At 45.5% G+C, this 21,934-nt stretch overlaps 1 protein-coding gene across 1 annotated transcript in view; it reads right to left on the bottom strand.

The window, feature by feature from the left end:
• The window catches only part of LOC119169735 (MAM and LDL-receptor class A domain-containing protein 1), a 269,301-nt gene that overhangs the window by 172,562 nt on the left and 74,805 nt on the right, over window positions 1-21,934 (bottom strand). The window contains exons 15-23 of the mRNA XM_075886845.1: window positions 20,072-20,180; window positions 19,475-19,591; window positions 18,279-18,418; window positions 17,815-17,925; window positions 15,659-15,875; window positions 11,319-11,489; window positions 9,111-9,338; window positions 7,298-7,330; window positions 5,480-5,614 (exon numbers count right to left, since the gene is read on the bottom strand). Of these exons, the coding sequence (XP_075742960.1) occupies window positions 5,480-5,614; window positions 7,298-7,330; window positions 9,111-9,338; window positions 11,319-11,489; window positions 15,659-15,875; window positions 17,815-17,925; window positions 18,279-18,418; window positions 19,475-19,591; window positions 20,072-20,180 (1,261 nt within the window). The remainder of the gene's footprint in view (window positions 1-5,479; window positions 5,615-7,297; window positions 7,331-9,110; window positions 9,339-11,318; window positions 11,490-15,658; window positions 15,876-17,814; window positions 17,926-18,278; window positions 18,419-19,474; window positions 19,592-20,071; window positions 20,181-21,934) is intronic.

Raw genomic sequence — 21,934 nt, 5'->3', positions numbered from 1 at the left:
TATTTTCCGTCTGCCGAGCTGCAGCGGCACGCGAGTGCGGGCCGCCACCACGAGAGAGGAAGAAAAGAGAGGAGGAGGAAAGCGTACAAAGGAGGATGTTTTACGTATATACAAAAGCAGATTGTAAGAGATGACACACGGAGTAATGTTGAGGGCACATAGTTTATGTTATGGGGGGGGGGGGGGTGCGGACGCGCGTGTTCAGACGCTCACCACAGGTGCCCCCCCCCCCTTCCGACAGAGGAAGCCGAAGTGACGAACGATTAGTTAGATCCAGTGAACGCGGCGAGCCGGAGGTACTTCGTGTTAGTCGTAAAGATTTGCACGCGCTGTAAGAGGACACGTAGCAGATACTATAATGCAACATACCGGGCCGTCTACGTATGCTGCCTTATGCCGCTCGAGTGCGACTACATTGCGCTTTCCATTAAGGTCCACGATGAACATTGAGGAACGCCATTCGAGTACACGGAAGGGCCTGAGATAATGTGGTTGCAGGTGACTGCGTACGGGGCCGTAGTGCATGAACACATGCGTCGCTTTGTATAGGTCTGCAGTCGAGTATACAGTCCGTGAGTGCCTTGCTCGCGTTGGCTGTGGTCGAAGGTGCCGGAAAATATCACGCAGTTTGTCAACGTACTCTCTTGGTGTGGGCGAATAGTCTGGTTTAGTGGCGTCAAAGAAATATGCTGGTAAATGAAGAGGGGCTCCATAAACAAGCGCAGTACTGGCGCACGAAACGCCTTTCTTGAACGCAGATCGAATTCCCAGCAGCATGAGTGGGAGAGCCACTAGGCCATACGACCGTGTCCTGTAAGCGCCGCTTTCAGGTGACGGTGGAAACGTTCTACGAGCCCGTTTGTTTGTGTATGGTAAGAGGCAGTTCGCAGTCGCACTACTCCCAGCAGCTTGAGGAGTTTCTTGAAAAGCGACGACTCTAACTGGCGGCGGTGGTCAGAGATTATTGTTGTGGGGCAGTCAAATCACGCCACCCAAGTAGAGATGAAAGAATCGGCCACTGTAGCAGCTGTGATGTCAAGGATAGGCGTAGCCTCAAGCCATCGGGTGGAGCGGTCAACACAAGTCAATAATTACCGGTAACATTGACAACGGGGAAGGGGGCCAACGATGTCGATGTGGACCACTGCGAAACGTTGATCAGTCTGCAGGAAACGCTGAATGGGGGGTGTGCTGGGTAACGTTGTACTTTGGCACTTTGACATGGTGCGCACGCACTTACCCAGCCGCGAATGTTAGCATTCATGCGGCACCAGACGATGCGTGATTTGATCATCGTTTGAGTTGCAAGAATTTCAGATTGTGAAAGGTTGTGCAAAGAATCGAAGACTGTCTTGCGGAAAGGAATAAGCAAATACGGTCTCGATGTACCTGTAGAAGTACCACATATAATTGGCACGCCTTAAATGGAAACTGTATCCAGCTTCAGCTATGTTTGCGTATCTCGTAGGTGCGATAGTCTGAGTAGTCTGTCTGTGCTTTTGCCAGCTGATGTAAATCGATTGAACAGGATGACGAATCTGATGTTTCGGAACGACCGCGCGTGACAGCGTCCACGCGACTAAGTGCGACTTCTGGGCGAGTGCCAGCAAAGCTGAAGGTCCATCATCATCATCATCATCATCATCATCATCATCATCATCATCATCATCATCATCAAGTGCGTCAGCAGGAGTGTTGTTCACGCTGTGGTTGTGCCGGACATTCGTCGTGAATTCTGAGATGAAGGCTAGTGTTCGCACTTCGCGTGGCGTATACAGTGATGCAGTATGACCTATTGAGTAGGTGAGCGGCTTGTGATCAGTGAAAACTGTGATTATTCAGCCATCGAGAAGGTGGTGAAAGTGACATCCTGCCAGGTAGATGGCGAGAAGTTCCCGACCGAAAACGCTGTATTGTGTTTCAGAATGAGTCATGTGTTTTGAGAAGAACGCAAGAGGTTGCCTTGCACCGTTGGCATTCTGCTGTGGAACAGCTCCTACCGCTGTGTTGGAAGCGTCGGCCATGAGTGCCAGCGGGCAACGTAATTGTGGGTTGGCGAGTAGGGTGGCTTCGGTCAAGGCGTGCTTGACGGCATTAAATGCATCATCCACAGCAGTGTCCCATTTTAGTGCTTTCGCTGAGTGCTTGCCGCAAAGCATACGGTCTAAGGGTTCCAGCAGCATGGCGTATTTTCTCATAAAGCGTCGTTAAAAGTATACAAGCCCAAGAAACTGGCGGAGCTTTGTGGTAGATGATGGTTTGGGTAACTCGATGATGGCTTGCACTTTGTGAGGGCGTGTCGGATTCCGTTGGTGTCCAAGTAGTGACCAAGTAATTCAAGGGCGTGTTGCTCGAATTGGCTCTTTTCCGTGTTGATTATTACGCCATTTGTGGAGAGGCGTTGGAAGAGCTGGCGCAGGTGGTGCGAGTGTTCTTCGGGCGAAGAACTTAAAACTAGGATGTCATCAACGTATGCAAATACGAAACGCAGTCCACGCACAACAGAATAGATAAAACGCTGAGAAGTCTGCACAGCTTTTCGAAGTCTGAATGAGATTCTGATGAATTCAAAAAGCCCGGATGGTGTTGTGATTGCTGTTTTTGAAATGTCTTCATCCGCTACGGGAATTCGGCGATAGGCATGGACAAGATCAAGTCCGGAAAAGATGGTGGTGCCATGGAGAGCTGAATTGAAGTCCTGTATGTTGGGCAGTGGGTGCCGGTCTGGAACGGTCTTGGTATTCAGAGATTCGTAATCCCCGCATGGCCTCCAATTTCCAGACTTCTTGGGGACGAAATGAAGGGGAGGTGCCCAGCTGCTCGAGGAGGGTCTGATGATGCCGAGTTCCAGCATGTGTTTGTATTCTGAATGGGCCACCTTGAGTTTGTCTGAAGCTAGACGTCGCAGTCGAGAAAACGCAGGTGGTCTTGATGTGACAATGTGATGTCGAATGTCATAGCACACTGGTTGAGTCCACCTCGATGGTGATGTAAGCTCAGGAAACTCTTCTAGCAGGTCTGCAAACGGCTCTTTGGCAACTGTGACGCATGAGAGTGCCAAATCTGTAGCTGCGCACACCGTGAGTCCGTGAATGGAGAGTTTAGTTGCGGAGTCTATTAAGCGCTTTCCTTGACATCGACTAGGAGTCTATGCTGGTTTAGGAAGTCAGCACCAATTATTGCAGAACCACCATCAGCAACCAAAAACACCCACCAGAAGATTCCTTGAATCCCTAAGTTGAGCGTTACAGAACGTTGCTGTTACTCGGGAATGTGTGTCCCGTTGACAAGTTTGAGGTGAAACAGTACAGTGGAAGTGTGTTCTGCTTTTGTCGCTGGGAGGACACTCACTTGGGCTCCTGTGTCGATGAGAAATTTCTGTCTGGTAGTTCGGTCGAAGATGTGGAAAATATATTAAGATGTCTTGGCGCTGACTGTTCGTTTCTGCTAGTGGTGGGCTGTTGAGTCTTCCGACCATGTGCAAGGCAAAACGCAGAAGCGGGCATTTTCACCAAAAGGCGATGGTAAAAGCGCATTCGTGGACTGGGGGAGGCTCTTCGCTCTCGTCGGCAACGAATGGGCGTCGGAGAACGATGACGTTGGCTTTCACGACGTGCGGATGGTTCTGGGTTAGTTGCTGCCGCGATGAGATATTCCAGCCGAGCACAAAGGCCGTCAACATCGGAGGGGCCAGTGGAAAAGAGTGCAGGGCTAGGTGGCTAGGCAGGGGTGGCAGGAGTGGTCGGTGGTGTCGAATGCGTGGGTGTACTAATGGAGGCGAAAGGGAAACTTGGGGTCGATACTTACATAACTTTATCGGCCGGCGCAGCCAGTAATGTCAAATCCATGGCTTTGGCTGTCGAAAGCCCCATTTCGACCTGGGATGGCAGTCGCCGGAGAAAAAGTTCACGTAGCACGGCAGTGTCCGTAGTGATCGCACTAGTGCCCAGAAGCTGCGTCATTCGCCGCAAAAGCTGGCTTGGACGTCGGTCACCAAGCTCTTCTGCGGAGAGTAGCTGCTATATTCTGGTTCTCTCCGACGCAGCGGTCCTTTCTAGGATGGCTGCTTGACCTGGTCGTATGGTCTTGCCGGGGGATGGTTGCGAAACGAGGTAATTATGTCGATTACCTCTTCTGCAGCTGTAGAGGCGAGTGCGCTGACCACGTGGTGAAATTGCCGCTTTTGTGAGGTGATTCTTGATAGCTGGAATTGAGATTCCACTTGCAGAAAACACACGGCAGGGCTGCATACTAAGTGTGGCGGAAGACGTCAGGTGACGGTGGAGACGGCCGCCCTGAATGCATTGGTCTCTGGCGTGGTTTGGTTGGGGGTGGGTGTATGAACTTGAAGCTCCATTTTGGAAGGTCCATGCGTTGGCGTCCGATCTTTGTCAGTCGTGAGATGGGCGGCTCCATGTTACTTAGGTGTGTTTAACAAAGCTGGGTAACCAATTGTGGAGGGCATAGGGCAGATTGAATGACTGTGAGCAAGACGTCCGTGCGGTATGGTTGTTTATTTTCCCTCTGCTGAGCTGCAGCGGCAAGCCAGTGCGGGCCGCCATGAGAGGTGGAAGGAAAGAAAGGAGGAGGAAAGCGTACAGGGGAGGATTGGTTCACGTATATACAAAAGCACAGTGTAAGAGAGGACACACAGGGTAAACTTGAGGGCACATAGTTTATGTTACGTGGGGGTGCGGAGGTACGTGTTTCTACGCTCACCACAAGCAAGATAGATAGATAGATAGATAGATAGATAGATAGATAGATAGATAGATAGATAGATAGATAGATAGATAGATAGATAGATAGATAGATAGACAGACAGACGTAGGTGCCAAACGTGCTTGCAGTACACGAAAAAAAATGCTTCTCGTTTAAAATTCTTTTCTTTAATCAAGGCGAGAGCCTTAAATGCCTCATCCATCAGCATCGGCGGCGTCAACACGAGTGATGGAAAAATATTATCACGTGATTACATTCCCACTTAGCGCGTTCCTGTGTTTAAGCTAAGACACGTATTACGTTCAGCCACGCTTGTGGTCCTTGCAGCGTAGGCTGTGAGAGACTGTCGCTAACACGTGAGCTTCTCTTATTCATTTGCTGCGAAAATATTTTTTTTCAGAGATAGCTCCCAGAGAAGAGAGCATGTGAAGCTGCATTTTTCTTCACCTTGTTCAAAATATTTTTCATAACTGTACCAAGAATAAGTGTTTCACCAGTATTTGGTCTCAAGACATGAGACCAAGCATCTATATAGGGGAATCTTACTGCTATACCCCACTACTCTGAGGGCTTTACATTTTGTTCATTCCTAAACATATAGGAATTGACATTCCCATATTTTTTATCTGAATTTCCAATGTCAAGCATAGTGCAGTGACCACATATGGCGGCAACGGTATGAAAGCACTATACTGTAATTGCAAATGTTTTAGTAAATTACGTAGAACACAATTGACAATTGATATTTCGAGCTCACCTCTGTACTTCTTGGTGGTGTGATCGAAGCGCGGAAAGCCTGGCATCTTGTTTGCGTAATCGTTGAGCACCCATTTGACGGGGAAGTTTCCCGACTTCCATCCACACATGGTTCCGTCATCGAAAGTACACCGAACTGAAATGGATAGATTTATTATCATTTCATCACAAACGTAGTTGCAACCCATACCTATACACATTAAATTTCAACATTGAAAACAATTTACGTAATATAGTGCGGGTAGTTTCATTGGTCAGACTGCTGGGCAAAAACAGCCTGACTAGGTATAAATGATAATTGGTTTGAAATTACCATACACGACGTTCGTCTTGTTCCAAGCTTCCAAATGCGCAGTAATGCGTTAACTGAATGGAAACGTACACGTAGTCTGCAAGGCCGTATGAAGTTTTTTTGCGTGATATCTTCCACTACATCGATGCTCTTCTAGTAATATGTACCTATGCAATGAGTCTCGGATAAATTCTCAAGCCCGGCCAGGATGGTAGACAATCATCAGGATCGACTCAATCAATTGTGGTGGCATGGTCAAAACAGATGGCTTCTTTTGCACACACACACATAAAAACACCTTGTTAAGCTAAACTGGCTTCTGTGGTAACAACGCTCACATTCAGCGCAGAATAATAATGTAGGCAAGTTCTAAACAATATTTAAACAAAGTTTCATTCACCCGAATAAATGAAGAAAAGTGATATGTTTTATTTATATATGCTTGCACATTGTGGGGCTTGTCCTCATTTTACCGCCATCGCTGCAGCCGCCCCACATGGCTCCCATTTGCGTAAATTTAGAAACAAGCAAACTACAAAGACATAAATGAATGAATAAATATATAATTAATAACCTGTTTGCCTAATGCGAATAAAGGACAAGTTTGGCTTCCGCGAATGCGTGCCTGGCTGATAAACTTTCTTTCTCTCTTTTTGTTTCTTTCCACCTTCCTTCCTTTTCGTTCCTTATTCTCTTTCTCTTTTTTTTTCTTTCCATCTTTTCTCGTCATTGCAATGCACAGTGCTTCCTTCTAACGTCGACAATCTTACTGGGCATTAGACCTTCACCTACGTGCTTAGAAGTTTAACATTTTTTTTTTCAAAGGATAATGAACATGGTGATTTGTTCATACCAGGCAAAAATTAGAAGTGACAACGTGAAAGGACATCACATTTAAAAAAAGGTCGCAGTTTAGCATTCTAAACCTGTGATCGCCGACACGTCCACAATCGAGACAGCATAAATTGGTGGAAAACAGCATACACTTATACTGTAGTACTCTTGGTCTAGTTAGAGATACGAGGTGGTAACTGTAACCACCCAATATGGTGACGCCAAAAACCTCCTGAAGTAGTCCAAAGGCTTGCTGGAACTGCATGGAGCGACTCCTGGTGCTAGTTACAGGCTGCGGGAGTAACGTGATTGGCATATTGACGCGCATCATAGAGGATTCATCACGAAATTACTTATCTGAGCATTCCAGCTTGGATTAGAAAAAAGTTATTGAGAAAAAAACAACAACAAAGATACTGCCGCACAAGAATAATTTGTACCAGTCACACAAAAAAGCTACACCGTGTAGCGACCAAAGCAAAAAAAAAAGTTGCATCATCAAGAAGCACCATATTCTGGCAATATAGCTACAAATCTTGGTGTTATTTTCAGTTTATGTCATTACGTCAATCATTCTTTTTTTGATGACTCTTACTCTAGCCTTCCGCCCACCCCAATTCTCCACTCCTTAATGCTGGTTGGTGATAACTACATCTTTCTCGAGGTACCGGCTTATGTAGAATCAGCACTCACCGGGAGAATCAACGTCCTTCGTTGGCTTGATTCCTGAAATAGAAAATGCGTAGAACCCGATAACGTCAGAGTGTTGAACACTAGCAATTACGTACTCATTATAATTGTGTCCATCAAAAAAAAAAAACACGATCCTTTAAAAAGAATTATTCGCTTCGTTCATAGCGAGGGTCGCGTTTGGGTAGTCTTGATGCTTTCAGTAGTTTGCGAGTGATTATAGGTCAGCTGCTAGCTCGTAATAAGATCACAGCCTACGTGACACCGAAAAGCGAAAAAGAACATTCCACACCCGCACAATGGAAACGTGTGGCGCTGACTGACGCTTAAATGCACACACATAACCTGTAAAGTGGATGCATTACCGTCGCCTCAGTTGGGTGGTAAGGCATCCGACGTGTTATTTGAAAGGGGCAGGTTCGGTCTCTGCCGTCGCAAAGCTATCTTTTCTTCCACTTTTCCTTCTTCACATATACATTACAGTTATTTCTAACAGCATCCCATACACTTTCTTTGACATTTTCTAGATTTCCATATTTTGTGAGTTACAGGAAAACAAAGAGCCCTTTAATTAAAAAAAGCAATTAGTTTGCATTCATGGTTTATCATCGCGTTGACAACGTGTTAGGGGGCTAGTCCTTTCAGTCTGCAGCTGGCTCGACTGTCCCTGGTGGTGTTGGTGTCTTCTTCGCGATGTAGGATGCCTTCACGGCTTGACGGGGTGCCTGGTACATGAAAAGAGCAGCACCTTCACCAGTTCTCCCCGAATCGCGACGTCGACGAAGGGAGCCAGCTGTAGTTCGAAGACCACACTGCTTGTTCGGCCGAACCTGTGGCCGGTCAGCGATAGGTCAGATTACAGGGATACAAACTTAACTGGCACTGAGAGTGGCGAAGTAAGTGTCGTCCGTCGATGAACTGACAAGCGGTGAAGCACGTCTGCATTTATACATTTGCCGTCGAATATTTCAGCGTTATCGCTGGCTGCCACGCAAGGTCAGGAATAATCTATATGTTGACATTGCCCGCCTAATCTTAAAAAAAAATGATCTACTTCGGCCTCGAAGCTTCTCGAACACTGCACACATGGTTTGCGCTGAACATTACGATAACAAAACCCGGAGAAGGAATGTGGCAATATACAAAGAAGGGCGCTCGGTGCACGGGATCGCCAATGGTTTCCTCGAAACCCTTCCGCAAGCGTACGGACTACGCTCCACGGCAAAGCTTGGGGTCATTAGCCGACACGCGAGTGCCTTCAAGACACCGCTGGAATGTCGCCCTTGAGGGAGGAGTGAAGTCGGCTTCGAAACGTCGGGGTTTGAAGTGTTTTCCCGTACCTTCCTGTTGTTGGAGTTCAGTTTTTCTCAGTGCAGCGCATGTTGTGAATAGTTTTTATTTTTATTCAGAGCTTGTACGTGACCATTCTATAGAGAACTGCGATATGTTACCCCTGTCAATTCTTACCTTCCTGAAACTTTGCGTCCACTATCAAACATACACGTTGATAGCGCCTCTTTTCCATCTTACACAAACAAAACCCCTTAACGTCTTTTTTTTTTTACGTAAGTGAGCGAATTCACTGTGTATATGTGATTGATTTTGGTAAGCCACTCTTGTTACAGCACTTAAAGCATCCGGTAGCAATGAATTAATTATTTATTATTTATTAACAATTATGTACGGAAATATGTGACCTCGGTCTCAGTTTTTGAATAGAAATAGGTACGTGCAAAGTAAATTTATGTGCAAGGGCCGCGGCAACGCATACATTTCTTTGCGAGCCATGTTTGTGGGAAGAATAAGTCCTGATTACCTGCGTCCATGCGTTTGACATCCACAGATGCGATGGCCATGGTACCATTGGTGCCATCACCTCGAGTCACAAGCACTGACAACTGGCAGCGTGTGCCTCGTTTCAGTCCCACGTTCAAGACACTCCATTGAAGCACCCTCTGAAGTTCTCTTGTAAATTGGGCCTCGGGGTCCTTCGGATTGGATGCGTCTCCAAAGCAAGAGACGGAGAGGTTGGCCGAAGTTATGTCTGCATAGTACCAGAAGCAAAATGATCACGTTATGAAACCTCGTTCTGTAAAATATGAAGTTCGTTTCACGGTCTTTAACGAGTCTAAGCTATTTTACGGCGTGTGTTCCCAAAGCATTTAAAATCTTGTTTGACACATTTTCTTGAGAAAGAAGGAATGCCAATGGAAAGAATGTTGTCGTACGTAGCAGCTGGTCACAAAAAAGGAAATCGTAATATTCAAAAGAAAACTAGCAAAAAATTTATACCTTTCGTAGTTCCTTTACTCTGGGCTTTTTATTCCCACGTCTGAATACAAAACTTAGGCTACATAATCAAATAAATAACAAAGAAAAAAGGCAAAACAAGTTCACATTTGAGGAGGTTGTAAAAATATAAAAAAAACATTACTGTGTCAGTACTCTAGGCTACAGGCTGAACCTCGAGAGCATTGTCATAAATTCATAGGACATGCCAAGTTTGAAAGATAATGCACTTGAATGACTGAGCGCTACATATGTGGTTGAGATGAACCTTCTTATTGCCTTCGTAATACACCTTGCACGTGACCAGCCGCAATTTACACTATCAAGCTCAGATTCAGGATTAGGTCTAGTTAGCAATTCGAGCAAATTCAGAAGACCTTAGTCCTAAAAAGAGCTAATGAATAGGCTCTAACTTGTTCAAAACGCTAAAACAAGCTCCCTGATTTGTGCGTAAGGCGGTGGTGGTCACGATTCGCAAATATTCTGCCACTGTGCGCCACGCAGACACAACATTTCAGAATACAATCCCACGTCCCTCTACTGCACAGGACTAGTCTCTATTGCCCGCAAGGACATAATCTTGCACAGGCAATGTTCCTACCACTGGCCTTGTTAATTTGTTTCTTCACACTACGAAACAACATCTGAACCCAACGGAAGTACAGTTTGAGCCGTTTAGACCATTTTGATGTTTCCGTGCTGCCATCTACAGAGTTTAGATAGCCACGAAACTATTGAAACAAGGAGTTTTGCCAGAAAAAAATAACAAAGTTATGATATTAAAAGGTATCTCAAAGCTTTGCAGCTAGGGGAAAGAACATATGCCATGGCATACTTGTTTACCTCGCACCTCTAGCACTGCACTGCCTCGACGCGTGCCGCTCTGGCACGAGGGACACGTAGACGAAGCATTGCTTGATCGTTGGCTGCATGACGATGACGTGATCGCTGACGTCGTGCTATGCTGACGAAGTGACCACGGGGAAGAGAAAGTGCTACGCCTACTTCTCTTCGCTGCCGAAAAAGGTGGAAAGGCCCTGATAGAGACCGAAACCAGCCGAAGCTGGCTGTTGTACACTTTATAAGTTCCTCCTTAGGGCAATTACTAGGCGAATTTCTGTGACATCCTATTCAGACTCTGCAAAGGCGCTGTTATTACTTCAACACAATATTTTCACGGTGAGTTTATTTACTCGCGTTTCAAATTACCCCTTCAACTTTGTCATTTCAATAAATCATGCCTGCAGCGAGTGATTAAAGTTATCCTAGTCATCTAGCTGCACGTGTAGCAGAAATCTTGGCACTCGGCTTTATTACAACTAGGCTGAACGCACGTGCACATGTGAAAGGAAGCCATAAATAAGGTTTTTTTTTCTTATTGATATTACATATTAGGAGCTGTTGGCGCACAATTATGGCGCCGGCTACTCCTTAGCCCTTGAGTGAAACTTGAACACGTATCTTAGAGTAAAACATACAAAGCAGTGCATGGAAAAAAAGAACTTCGGGCACAGATATGCGAAGACACACCCATAGGTACATATCACAACAAAATGATTAGGAAATGTTCAAAAGTCAACGAATAAAGTCTCTGATAATGTCCCTCGTTAATATTCGGTCCAGCCAGCACGAAATAAGGTCTCTGTTATCAGCTACGCAAGATCACAAAAAGAAAATGAACTATAAAATTGCTTCTTGCAGGAGAAAAAATGTTTCTTCAAGGAATATGACTTACCTGGTCCACTTCGGTAATACCGGATTGAAAGCTCAGTTTTGTCATCAGCAACATCAAACATAGGGCTAAGGAGCTTCACTAACTTGGCTGCCGCTGGTATAGTACCATATGTTTGCCCAGTAGTGTCCGATCTGCCCGTTGTCAGGTCCAGGTAAGCGAATGGACGGGAGTCTGCGATTTGCCGACATAAGAAATGCGCATTCGGTCTTGTTGCCAACGAAAGCGGTTAAACGCATTTTTTCCCAAAATATATGAGAGGGCACCACTCAGCCTGTGGCAACAAAAAACACGTTTTTTTTTTGCTTATTCACAGTATATTTCCAGTTGGGAAGTTTTCTTCAATACAAAATGAAGTGGTGAAATTGGTTGTAATTCTATACTCTTCAAATTTCTATTCAGCGATGAAATACTATCAGGTCACAATTTTTTGGGCATGATAGGGCCTCTTTAGAAATTCGCAGCGTAATTAATTGTTTTTTTTGCATTTATTGAGTAAGATAAAAACAACATACAGATGAAGAATCCCTTAGTCTAAGGTTGTACTGGAATCCTCAACCAATTCAAAAGGGAAGTTTGCATACATGTAGCCTTCAAGACTGCATTTCAGTTCACAGTGAGAATTACCGTTCTGTAGCACTATACCAAAATGTCAATATTGATAAATAATATTTCCCTTCTCTGGAGTTCTTTTTTTTTTTTTGCTGAACGAAATATTTCAACCTAACAAACAAGGGTTCTGTTGTGGTGTAATGTAATAAGAATTGAACGGTCAAATATATATTAGGCAGCATAAAATTATTAGGCAAAATAAAGTTGATTCATAGTAAGTTTGATGTATCCGCATCGGCGCAAATGGCGAGGCATCAACACGCTTTTAAAATTGTGCCAACGCCTGTATTAGAGCACTGCAGGCACTGATTATTTTGGTCCGGGCCTGCCGGCAGGCCAAATAGGGACGTGCTGCGGCCCGCCCAAGCCCGGCCAGGTGCCTTTAGGTATGGCACGTGCCCGACCCGGTTCCGGAGGATTAGGGTCTTGGCCAACTCGGCCCTGTGCTTTTCAACTAATTATAGCTTCAACATAAAGGACGTGTGCTCCAGTTCCTGGTTATTGTAAATGTACAAGCCTTACACAAAATATTTTGTTAAGAGTGCCGTAAGAACGTGTGACTGTGCCACGAGTTTGACTGGTATTGCTGTATTTAATCAAATACGCCCATAAAACTTGCGAAATCAATGCAATGCAGTGTGAGTGGAGGCCTAGCGGGCTGTTTAAGCGCTAGCAATGTGATCTTAATATTGCATTGCAAAGGACTACAAAATAGAACGACCACATGAAGAAGAAATAGGGCTAGCGTTAATCGTCTGAGTTTATATACCTTGCTGATGAGCTGGGGCTGATCAGTTCAGTAAAAACTGAAGACTGCGTTCCGCAAACTTTGTTGCACAATGCAAGGAGAGGCGGGAAAACCGCACTCAAACAGCTTCCGAGAGGAATTCGCCAGTCTGGGAAGCGTAACATAAATTGAAGCAATCGTTTAGACTCCTACGCAAGCAAGTGCCTCTACGTATAAACTACGTTTTAGCTTTAAAAAAATATGTCCTGCCCAACACTCATTTTCGAGGCTACCATTACATTGCGATAGATCTGTGAAGGCGCACCACACACGCCTCACGTCTTAAAACAAGATTGGACTAAAGGCTTCCTAGCAAGCGGCTTCTGAGCTCCGTCGAACGCGGTGCATTGGGTGTTCGGAGCGCAATACCGACGCACCGCGTTAGCGACCGGAGCGTGTGACAAGAAGCGGAAGACTCTCACCCAGTCACCAAGGGCTGACTGTGGCTCGCAAACGGGGCTGTAGCTCTGGATTTCTGGGCGATGTGGCATACCGATGAAATCAAAACGCTCGACGCCCTTGTGCAGTGTGATGTCAGCGCACACTCTAAATACCCACAGTCCTCCATCATATACGGCGTAGTTTCGGGACAATAAACTCCACACACAAACAGTAACTCAACTTTAGCATAAGCGCACCACTACTCACATCTATTAAACCCGCACCAAAGACGCGCCTGACTCAGATCCAAGTCGGACCCAAGCCCGAAGCTCATGGGCGCTAGTCCGCGTTTTGGGCCAGCCGGCACCCGTGCAGGGCTCTAACTTAGAAAGAAGTATTTCGAGGCGTCACATGTGAAGCTGATACTACTGACTTCCCAGCTTCCGTGCGAGAAAACAAAAGTGACAGCTATGCAGCAAAAGAGAAGCAAAGAACGCGATAGCAACAACTTGGATGGTCACGCGCAGATTGGAAAGCAGATCAACACGTGCTCCAGATTTGTCACGCACAAATGACACACGAAACGTACTCACAGGTACAGATGCAGCGAATAAGTGTCTCAATTGTTACTTAGCTTTGTCTTAAAAGTGCGCGCTTGTCACAAACGGAGACTACAATGATTGCAGTGACCTGTTTGCGTCCGGTAACTACAACATAATTGCTCCAAGTAAAGCCAGAGGCCAGCCAAGACGTACGATCCTCCCCTTCTTCCCACCGGAGAGATTAAGGGCGCGCGAGGGAGGTTCGCTCCCCTTCTCTAAGCGGCGCAAAGAACGCGTGGCTGATTAGAGCGCGTGCCACCGTGCGTTGTGGCGACGAAGTGACGCGCACTCATTGTGCCATCTTGCTGGTAATGCTGAAAACACGGAAATCCCCCTCCCCCCTAAGATGCCAGTTATCAATGGTAAGTGGTAGATATAAATAGCTTGCCGTTTGAACGGTGAAGTACATGCTCCTCCGTGGTGATGTGGCAACGCACGCTCATTGCACTATCTTGCTGGTAATGCTGAAAACACGATAATTCAAGCCATGATGCCCGTGAGCAGCGGTAAGTGGTAGATCTAAATAGCTTGCCATTTGAACGGTGAAGGATGTGCTCTTTGGTGGCTCAGCGGTTAACGCCTCGCGCTCACGATAAAGAGGACCGTAGTTCGTTTCCGTGCGCTGGAGTCTTCCCGTTCTTTTTTTTTTCATTTTCATATGTATAGGTACGTGTACACATACGGTGAGCGACACCGACGTCGACGCTGACGCCGGTGGCAATATCCAGCCGACAGTGCTCATGTAATTGCTATCGCAATAAAACCTGAGCAGTTGCAGTTTTGGTGCCATGGTCTGGTGCGCAGGTACACTAACGCGGACAAGGAAATACGTGGTATTCCTCGTACTGGAGGAGGATTGCCGAATGTGAAGCACAGTCCCAGCCACTCTGTGAAAGAGCTGAGACGGACGAGCAAGACGAAAGCATCAATTGGCTTGTCAGACACAGTCGTTGGAGAGCGCAGTATGTACTGCAGAAATGAGTGTGACTTATCTGGCATCACCATAAAAACAAGGTTCAGTCGAAATCAAACTCATGAATTCGGCTAGGCACCTTGGATAGGTACGTGTAAATGGTTAAAATTCGTTAAAGAAAAGTTATATACAGGTGTAATGTTGGGCGCGGAGTCACTTTGAGAATCTCATATTGCGTCGTAGAAGCTAATGTAACACATATGTACACTCTCGTTCCGCTCAATTAACTTGTTTGAGTGTAGTATTGTTTCAACTTTCTTCTTTTACTAAAGTGTACCACCTGTTGAGCCTTTTTCTCATTAAGCCCAAAACTTTCGATGCCTCATGAAACATGACATTTTACCGTTGAAGACAACCGTTCGGTGGCGTCAGGGACAAGTGATTGAAAAGAATGATCATGTGAAGACGTCACCACTTGATGTCATTGTGATGCCACAAATCGCAATAATTTTTGAAGTCATCATGACGCCGAAAAGTCTAACGTGACATTGAATGACAACACATGATGCTTTGTAGTGACCTCCTCTGAGCGGCGAACAAAACGTGCGTGCGAACAAAACAAAGCGTCGGACTTCAAGAGAAGAGAGTGAAAACGAGCCATGGCTTCACGGCTCGTGTTTGCGGCTCAGGTTATGCCCTAGAGCTAAGGCTCCACGTAATTCACACTGCTTAGTGGAAAGTAGCGGGTTTTTTCTCTAGTTGCATAAACATATTTAGTTTTTTTTAGTTCATTTGTTTCAATGATGAAGACCAACCGAAAGTCTTTCAGCGGGTCGCATATAAGGTGGAAATAATAAGCGTTGTGCGACTGAACTAGACGCACATTTGCTCAAGCGTTATCGTTCTAATTTTTGCGAAACTCGTTCACGCCACGTCACACAACCTAAAAACCCAGCAATGTGCAAACTGCTGACCACGAGAAACAGCAAACTATGGCAGCATAGTCGCCGCAATTCATACGCGCTTTCTACATCGACTCACATCATACCTTCTTGTCGAGGCACAGCTGGCTGAAGTTTAGGATTCTCGTAACGGCCTGTTCCTACGAGCCAGCGAAGGTCTCTCTGGAATTTGTTCACGTAGCCGCAGAGGCCATCGGTGAATGTGCAGTGGGCAAGATGGCGGCATGGCTCTGGCCTCAGAACGACGTCGTCTAGGCTGATTGATGTTGGCCCACTCTCTGGAAACGTTGCGCGGAACACGACCTAGATAAAAGCAAGAGGGAAGTAGTGAGTGGACAATACCAAAAGAAATACCGTAATGTTTGTTTCTACCCTATGGTGGAGCAACTCAGTTCAAGATATATATTTCTTAGTGTTTTGCAGCGAAGTGTATGATTTTTGTTGGTCCCTTGCGTTTTTTTTAAACACCTAGTGTTTTTCGGGGAGTAGTGAAAGAATGATTCACCACTTTATTTCGTAGCGGAAGACCTAATGAACGCAAATGAGTAATGAATTAGACCCTGCGTAGTGTATTGTGTGCGCGTGCGCGTGTGTATGAGAGAGCGCGTGCGTGCGTGCGTGCAAATTTTCCGTGAAGGAGGTTTACCACAGAGGGGTGACAAGAGCGGAGGTGGTGGTGGCAGCGGTGGACAACCAGGTCACCACAATTGGCTATTCGATCATTCCAGCGACTATATGCGGCGCGACGGTAGGTCGAAATGGCGGACGAGACGATGGTGCTGAGGCGATCTCGCAAGTGTGCGCGTCTCAGGCAGCAAAGCTCGCCAGACCCTCTAGTTTCACTGCAGACCACACTTTCTCTGTCGAAAGAGACGCATAGATGTTTGAATGAAAACGAAGCAGCACCGGTCACAGTATTTGCATGGCCGCTTGATTAAAAAAAGAAAGAAAAGAAAAGGTGTGGCCTGTTGCATGCCACCGAAGCAGCGTCTCGAAACCCTCGCGCCTGCTCTGCATCACAGAAGCTTGCACTTTCCACTGGTATAAATTACAATTCACAAAAGCACTAGGAGGCAGGCGCGTAGACAGAATGTTTTTTTTTGGGGGGGGGGCACCTTGATTTCGGGAGGGGCATCCCCTAGAGGCCATTTTTCGCTTTATATGCCATGGCGCAAAACATTTGCGGGGGAGGTGGGGGGTACCCCAGACTACGCCCTTGCTTGGAAGGTACTGAAAAAAACTTACCACACTGCAAATGCAATCACATATAATTCAGAGTGTACAAGAACATTCTGAGGCTTCAAATATCCCCGCCACGTGTGTAGTCCATAGTGCTCCGAACCTTTATCAAGCATTTCTCTTCCAAAAACCACTCAAACCAACGCTAGCACTGATCGTCATCCCGTTGACGCTTTTCGAAACAGTGCACCTGCAGCGGCGTCATACCTCGATTCTTCAAGATCGACTGACTCCATTACACGACTCACTGAAACCACTCGAACATCATAACTTCGTGGACGAGTTCACTACACCGTCCTACCACCTGTCTTCTTTGGATACTTGCCGATTTCGCGAACATTCCAAGTGATTGTAATGTTCACGCCCACAATCTCCTCACCGAAAAAGCGGGCGCAACTGTCAACAGCTTGAACGCGCTCGCTTATTGACGGCAGCACCACGCAGCAGCCCACATCTTCATATTCATCCAGCGGCCATGACATTTTCTGCGGCACCAAATCCAGCACAGACACCGTCATCAGTGAAGAATTCACTTGAATGCAGTCGTTGTGTGAAGGCATGCTTATTACTACCGCGAGACCGAGCTGCATACAGGACACCCATCGAACTGCATCGCTGACTTGTCACCGTGTGCCAGGTTCAGTGGAATGCTGCGTGGTGCCGCCTGCGTCGCTTGAATAACCGAATCTTCAATTGATAACAGCGCTCGCTGTAAAAATGTTGCAAAGACCTTACACGCCCCTCTGCTGGGACTGTTTCTCTCTAGTACTCCTCTTTGAAATCACGACTCCAGTGAAAAGAAGGGCTCGTAGTGTGGTTTTATATAGAATTGTTGAATTTGGCGCCACGGTGTTCTATAAATAGCAGACGTAATCACCACTGGGAGGTCTATATATGCAACTTGTTCCGAATTTTCGTTCTTGCAATGGAAAACCTTTCGAAGGAAATCAAGAGTGCACAAACAAAATGCTTGACGCTGTCATGCGTGGGTAGTTGTTCTCACCTTGAATTTTTTCTTCCGAAGGATTTCCGCTCGTGCAAGCATCCACTCTTTTCCAACGATCAGGGGCTGCTCCCACGCGACTTCACTTTTTCCGTTAGCCACAACTTCCACCTGTACCAAAAAAATGAGTTTGACAAAAACTTATCATTTGCGACAGAACACTTGGAGACAGTTCAGCGAGATCAAGAGAAAGAATGTTTTGTTAAAGATTGGTAAACAATCCTAAGCACGTCTTTTGCCACCTCCGCCAACTGCTGCCACCATAGAAAACGGGAACTAAGAGCTCCTCAAGTTGCCTAGAGCAGCTTTTTTTCTTGGTCGCTGTCTTTGTTAAAGAAACCCTACGATGGAAATAAAAAATTAATTAATATATAATTAATTGCCGAGGACATAGAAATTTTCTTTTTAAAAATGGTGATTTCGTCGGTATAGGTGTGGCGTAAAGCACACACTGTTCACATTACCTGTAAGCGTGCTGACATCACTGCCGCCGACGAATACCAGAACTCCAGGCATTGTGGCTGGTTTTGCCCCGGCCATTCAGGACTGCTCACAACGGCGTCAGTGGATGAATCTGTGCTCTGCGTTGCCGTCAGGGTGGAAACTGCAAACGTCAAATTGCACGCAAGGAAATATCGCTATAGCCAGTGTTTTTTCACTGCGTTCCAGGCATGTGCCGTTTACAATTCCTCCAAAGAATATAAACTCGTATACGGAGTGCACGCATCGTCGCCGCTTTTAATATTTATCCCCCGAAACAGATTACTCTCTGTGCTTATTTTTCCTGTTGTTGTGGTAAATTCAGTTGCACCTTAAGGGTTCATCTTCACGAAGGCAAGAAACAATAATTTCCAAGTATCTCATTTTTAGAATATGTAAAGACATGTTACACAGTTATTAAAAAGTGGCTCTCTGGTCAACAGTGACTTGTGGCGCGTTTTCGTTACGAGCGACCAAACTCTCGCAAAAATAAAAAAAAGAATGAAACTATAAAAGTTGAACATTACTATCGCATCTACACCGCACTGTAGCTATAGAAAACACTCGTACACAAACTACAGGCAGAAGTTCAATTCGGCAAATCCAGATTCCATGACAATTTTCCTTCAACAGCTGCAAATGATGGTTCCCGCTAACTGCAAAGTTCTGTCTTATATGCAAACGCAGATGTAAAGCCCCTCGTTTCGCTTACTAATGACGAGCGCGCAATGCATATATTTTCTCGTCGGGGATGGGTCGTTACTCGGCGAACACTTTAGGACGCAGAATTTTTCAATTTATGTCCATAACTGATTTTTTTTAAATATGTGGGGTTGTACGTCCCACAACCAAGTTATTATCATGAGACACGCCGCAGTGGAGGGTGGCAGAAATGTGGAGCGTCTGGTGTTCTTTAATGTGCACTGACGTTGCAGGTACAGTACATAGGCCTCTACTATTCTGCCTTCATCGGAATGCGACCGTCGCGGCCGGGATGACTTGAACGTTTTCGAATAAAATATAAGTTGATCTATAGTAAATAATTTGCAAACGTAACAAAAAGTGACGTGTGTAATAAATTTTTGTTTTACGTGTTGCATTCTGCTACAGAAAATTGTTCTCCCTCCTAAAGAAATAATACAAGCAACAAAGTGACAGTAAAGTAAGTAGGTTGAAGTACCTGAGTTGACAGGACCAGAAGACGAGTCGAGGGCTAATTGCGCGCTTGATTTTTGTTCTCGCTGCCACCCACTCTCAATCGTCCAATCACAAGTGTCGAACTCAAAGTCGCAGTACCCTGCAATATTACAATCACTCATCAGTATAACGAATAATACTCTTGGTATTTAAAAAATTGTATATGAAACTCAAAGAAACATAGTATTTGAGGTTTTAGGAGCCGAAATAATGACATCATCACGAAGCGCACATGCAGTGGAAGGCTCTGCAAATTTTAACAATCTGGCGTATACTTAAACGTGTTCTGATATCGAATGGTACGCAGGCATATGGCATTCCACTCATCTAATTGCGACCGTCGTAGCTCGAAAGTCACATTTACCGTCACACCCTCGTAACCGCTACATAATTGCTTTGGTCACCATGTCATGGCACCACGACACCATGGCAATTTGAACTCCAACTGTGGGTTGGAGTTCAATTTAGACATTTATGAACAGTCACAACTAGAGTGGTCGACTTTTAAACCAGAACTATCACTCGGCTGACATATGTTACGTCCAGGGAGAATTAGGAGCACGAAAGCAAAATAACTTACCACGAGCATCCGTAAGCACGTCACATTTTCCCGTAGTTAAGCTCAGAAGTCCCAAAGACAACTCGACTTCACTGTCGGCAGACTGTCCACTTGATAGGACGAATACGAGCTGTGCAATAGATAAAAAAATAATATACACAACAGCCAATCTTGTGGTTCTTTTTTTCACTTTTTTTAAGTGTTATACGTGATTGTATGGAGTAAGCCAACGCCTCCTCTAAACAATGCCTGGGGAATGGCTCGCGCTCCCAGCGGAGTTGGCCTGCCTTCAGTTTTGAGCAAGCGCCGCGTGGTGGCGCTCGCGACCGAGACTATTATCACGGCAGCGGGTGGTACCAGCCATAGAGTTTCTCACAATACTTACTATACTCCGTTTCATACATCATGTGCAACGCTGTCAAAGCTAGCGCTCTTGTTTGCGCTGTGTACTGCCGCGACCAAAAAGTAGTGCGTCGCTTGGGGTGTACGAGAATCAATAAATGCTTCTCGGGAAACTTCTAAGCATACATATTTGTCATCAGGGTAAAAAACAAACGCCTGTGTTGTCGGATAAACAATCTAAATATGCGAGTTGGTAATTTATGTTTGTCGCTTTCGTATCAGGTTTTCGCTCTCCGCGCGACCCGCGCCGCCGTTTTTTTTTACTTGTTGTGGCGAAAACAAAAGTTGAAGGTGAGCACCTGTCGTTAACCAAGCCTCATTGAAGCTGCTGTACTACCTAATAAATGAATTAACGTCATCTTACACGCCATCTTACAGGTCATCTTACAGGTAAACCGACAATGTGGTATAATCGCGACAAAATCACCATGCTGGTCAAACCTCGGTGCCAGCTCAGCAGGTTCCGGCCCTCACAAGGAAACACGGTATGCTACGAATGATTAGGTACGTGCAGTTCACTTCCGCGTGCAAGTAAGTTGAAGTTACTGAAAAAAAAAAGATTTCGAATTGAACTCGCAAAAATTATAATAAAAATGGTACCACGTGGATTCGAACCCATGCACTTCAAAACTACGGTGAACTCTTCGGAGCGACGCGTCAGACCACTCGGCTACGAAACCTTTTTTTTTTCTTTCTTTATTGCCTGTTTACATACAACATTCACAAACATATATACATCCAACAAAGTAGAAACATGAAACAAAAAAAGAGGTAAAAAGCATCATATTTAACAGGCTTTTTAAAATTCTTTCATCTGTAGAAGGCTTTCTACTTGATGAAGCCATTCGGGCACCTCTTGTTGAACCTTTTCTGCTTCCACGAACGAATAGAAAGATTGAAAGAAATATTGCCTGACCGGACGTGCATTAACATCAGCATGGCGCACCGCCATTCTAGATTGCCATATAGCGTGCAGGCCCAGTAACATAACTAGGTCGAAAGGTATTCCTTCTTCATTTGATACTGGTAGAAATCTGATGCCATAGGCATCGAGAGGCAGATCCTTTTTCAAAGTCCTTTGGAGAACATCCCAGAAAAAGACTGCATCCCAGCAGTCCAGGAAAACATGTTCAATTGTTTCCGGCTTTTTGCAGAGAAGGCAATCAACACCCCAAGGAACGAATAAGCCTTTTTCTTGCATCCATGTTTTCACAGGCAAGGACCCAGTGTGCAACTTAAAGAAAAAGGATTTCGCTCCAGGTGTTACCTCCATTTTTTTAACACGGCTTAAGACATTTTGGCCTGGGCCTACACGGTTTAATGCTCTATATAGGGGAACAGGAAGAACTGTTTCTACTAAATCTTTGTATAACTTTTTACGCGAAACCGTACTGAGGTATTCCAATGAAAAACGCGTTTTTAGAAAGAGACATGAATCAATAACTTCTTTTAAGAAACCTCTAACACTTACTTTCATGTGAA

This window comes from Rhipicephalus microplus, chromosome 2 (genome assembly GCF_043290135.1).
Source record: "Rhipicephalus microplus isolate Deutch F79 chromosome 2, USDA_Rmic, whole genome shotgun sequence".
Taxonomy (NCBI): Eukaryota; Metazoa; Arthropoda; class Arachnida; order Ixodida; family Ixodidae; genus Rhipicephalus; species Rhipicephalus microplus.
The sequence above is the reverse complement of the archived record's forward strand: the minus strand, read 5'-3'. Positions and strand labels throughout refer to the sequence as shown.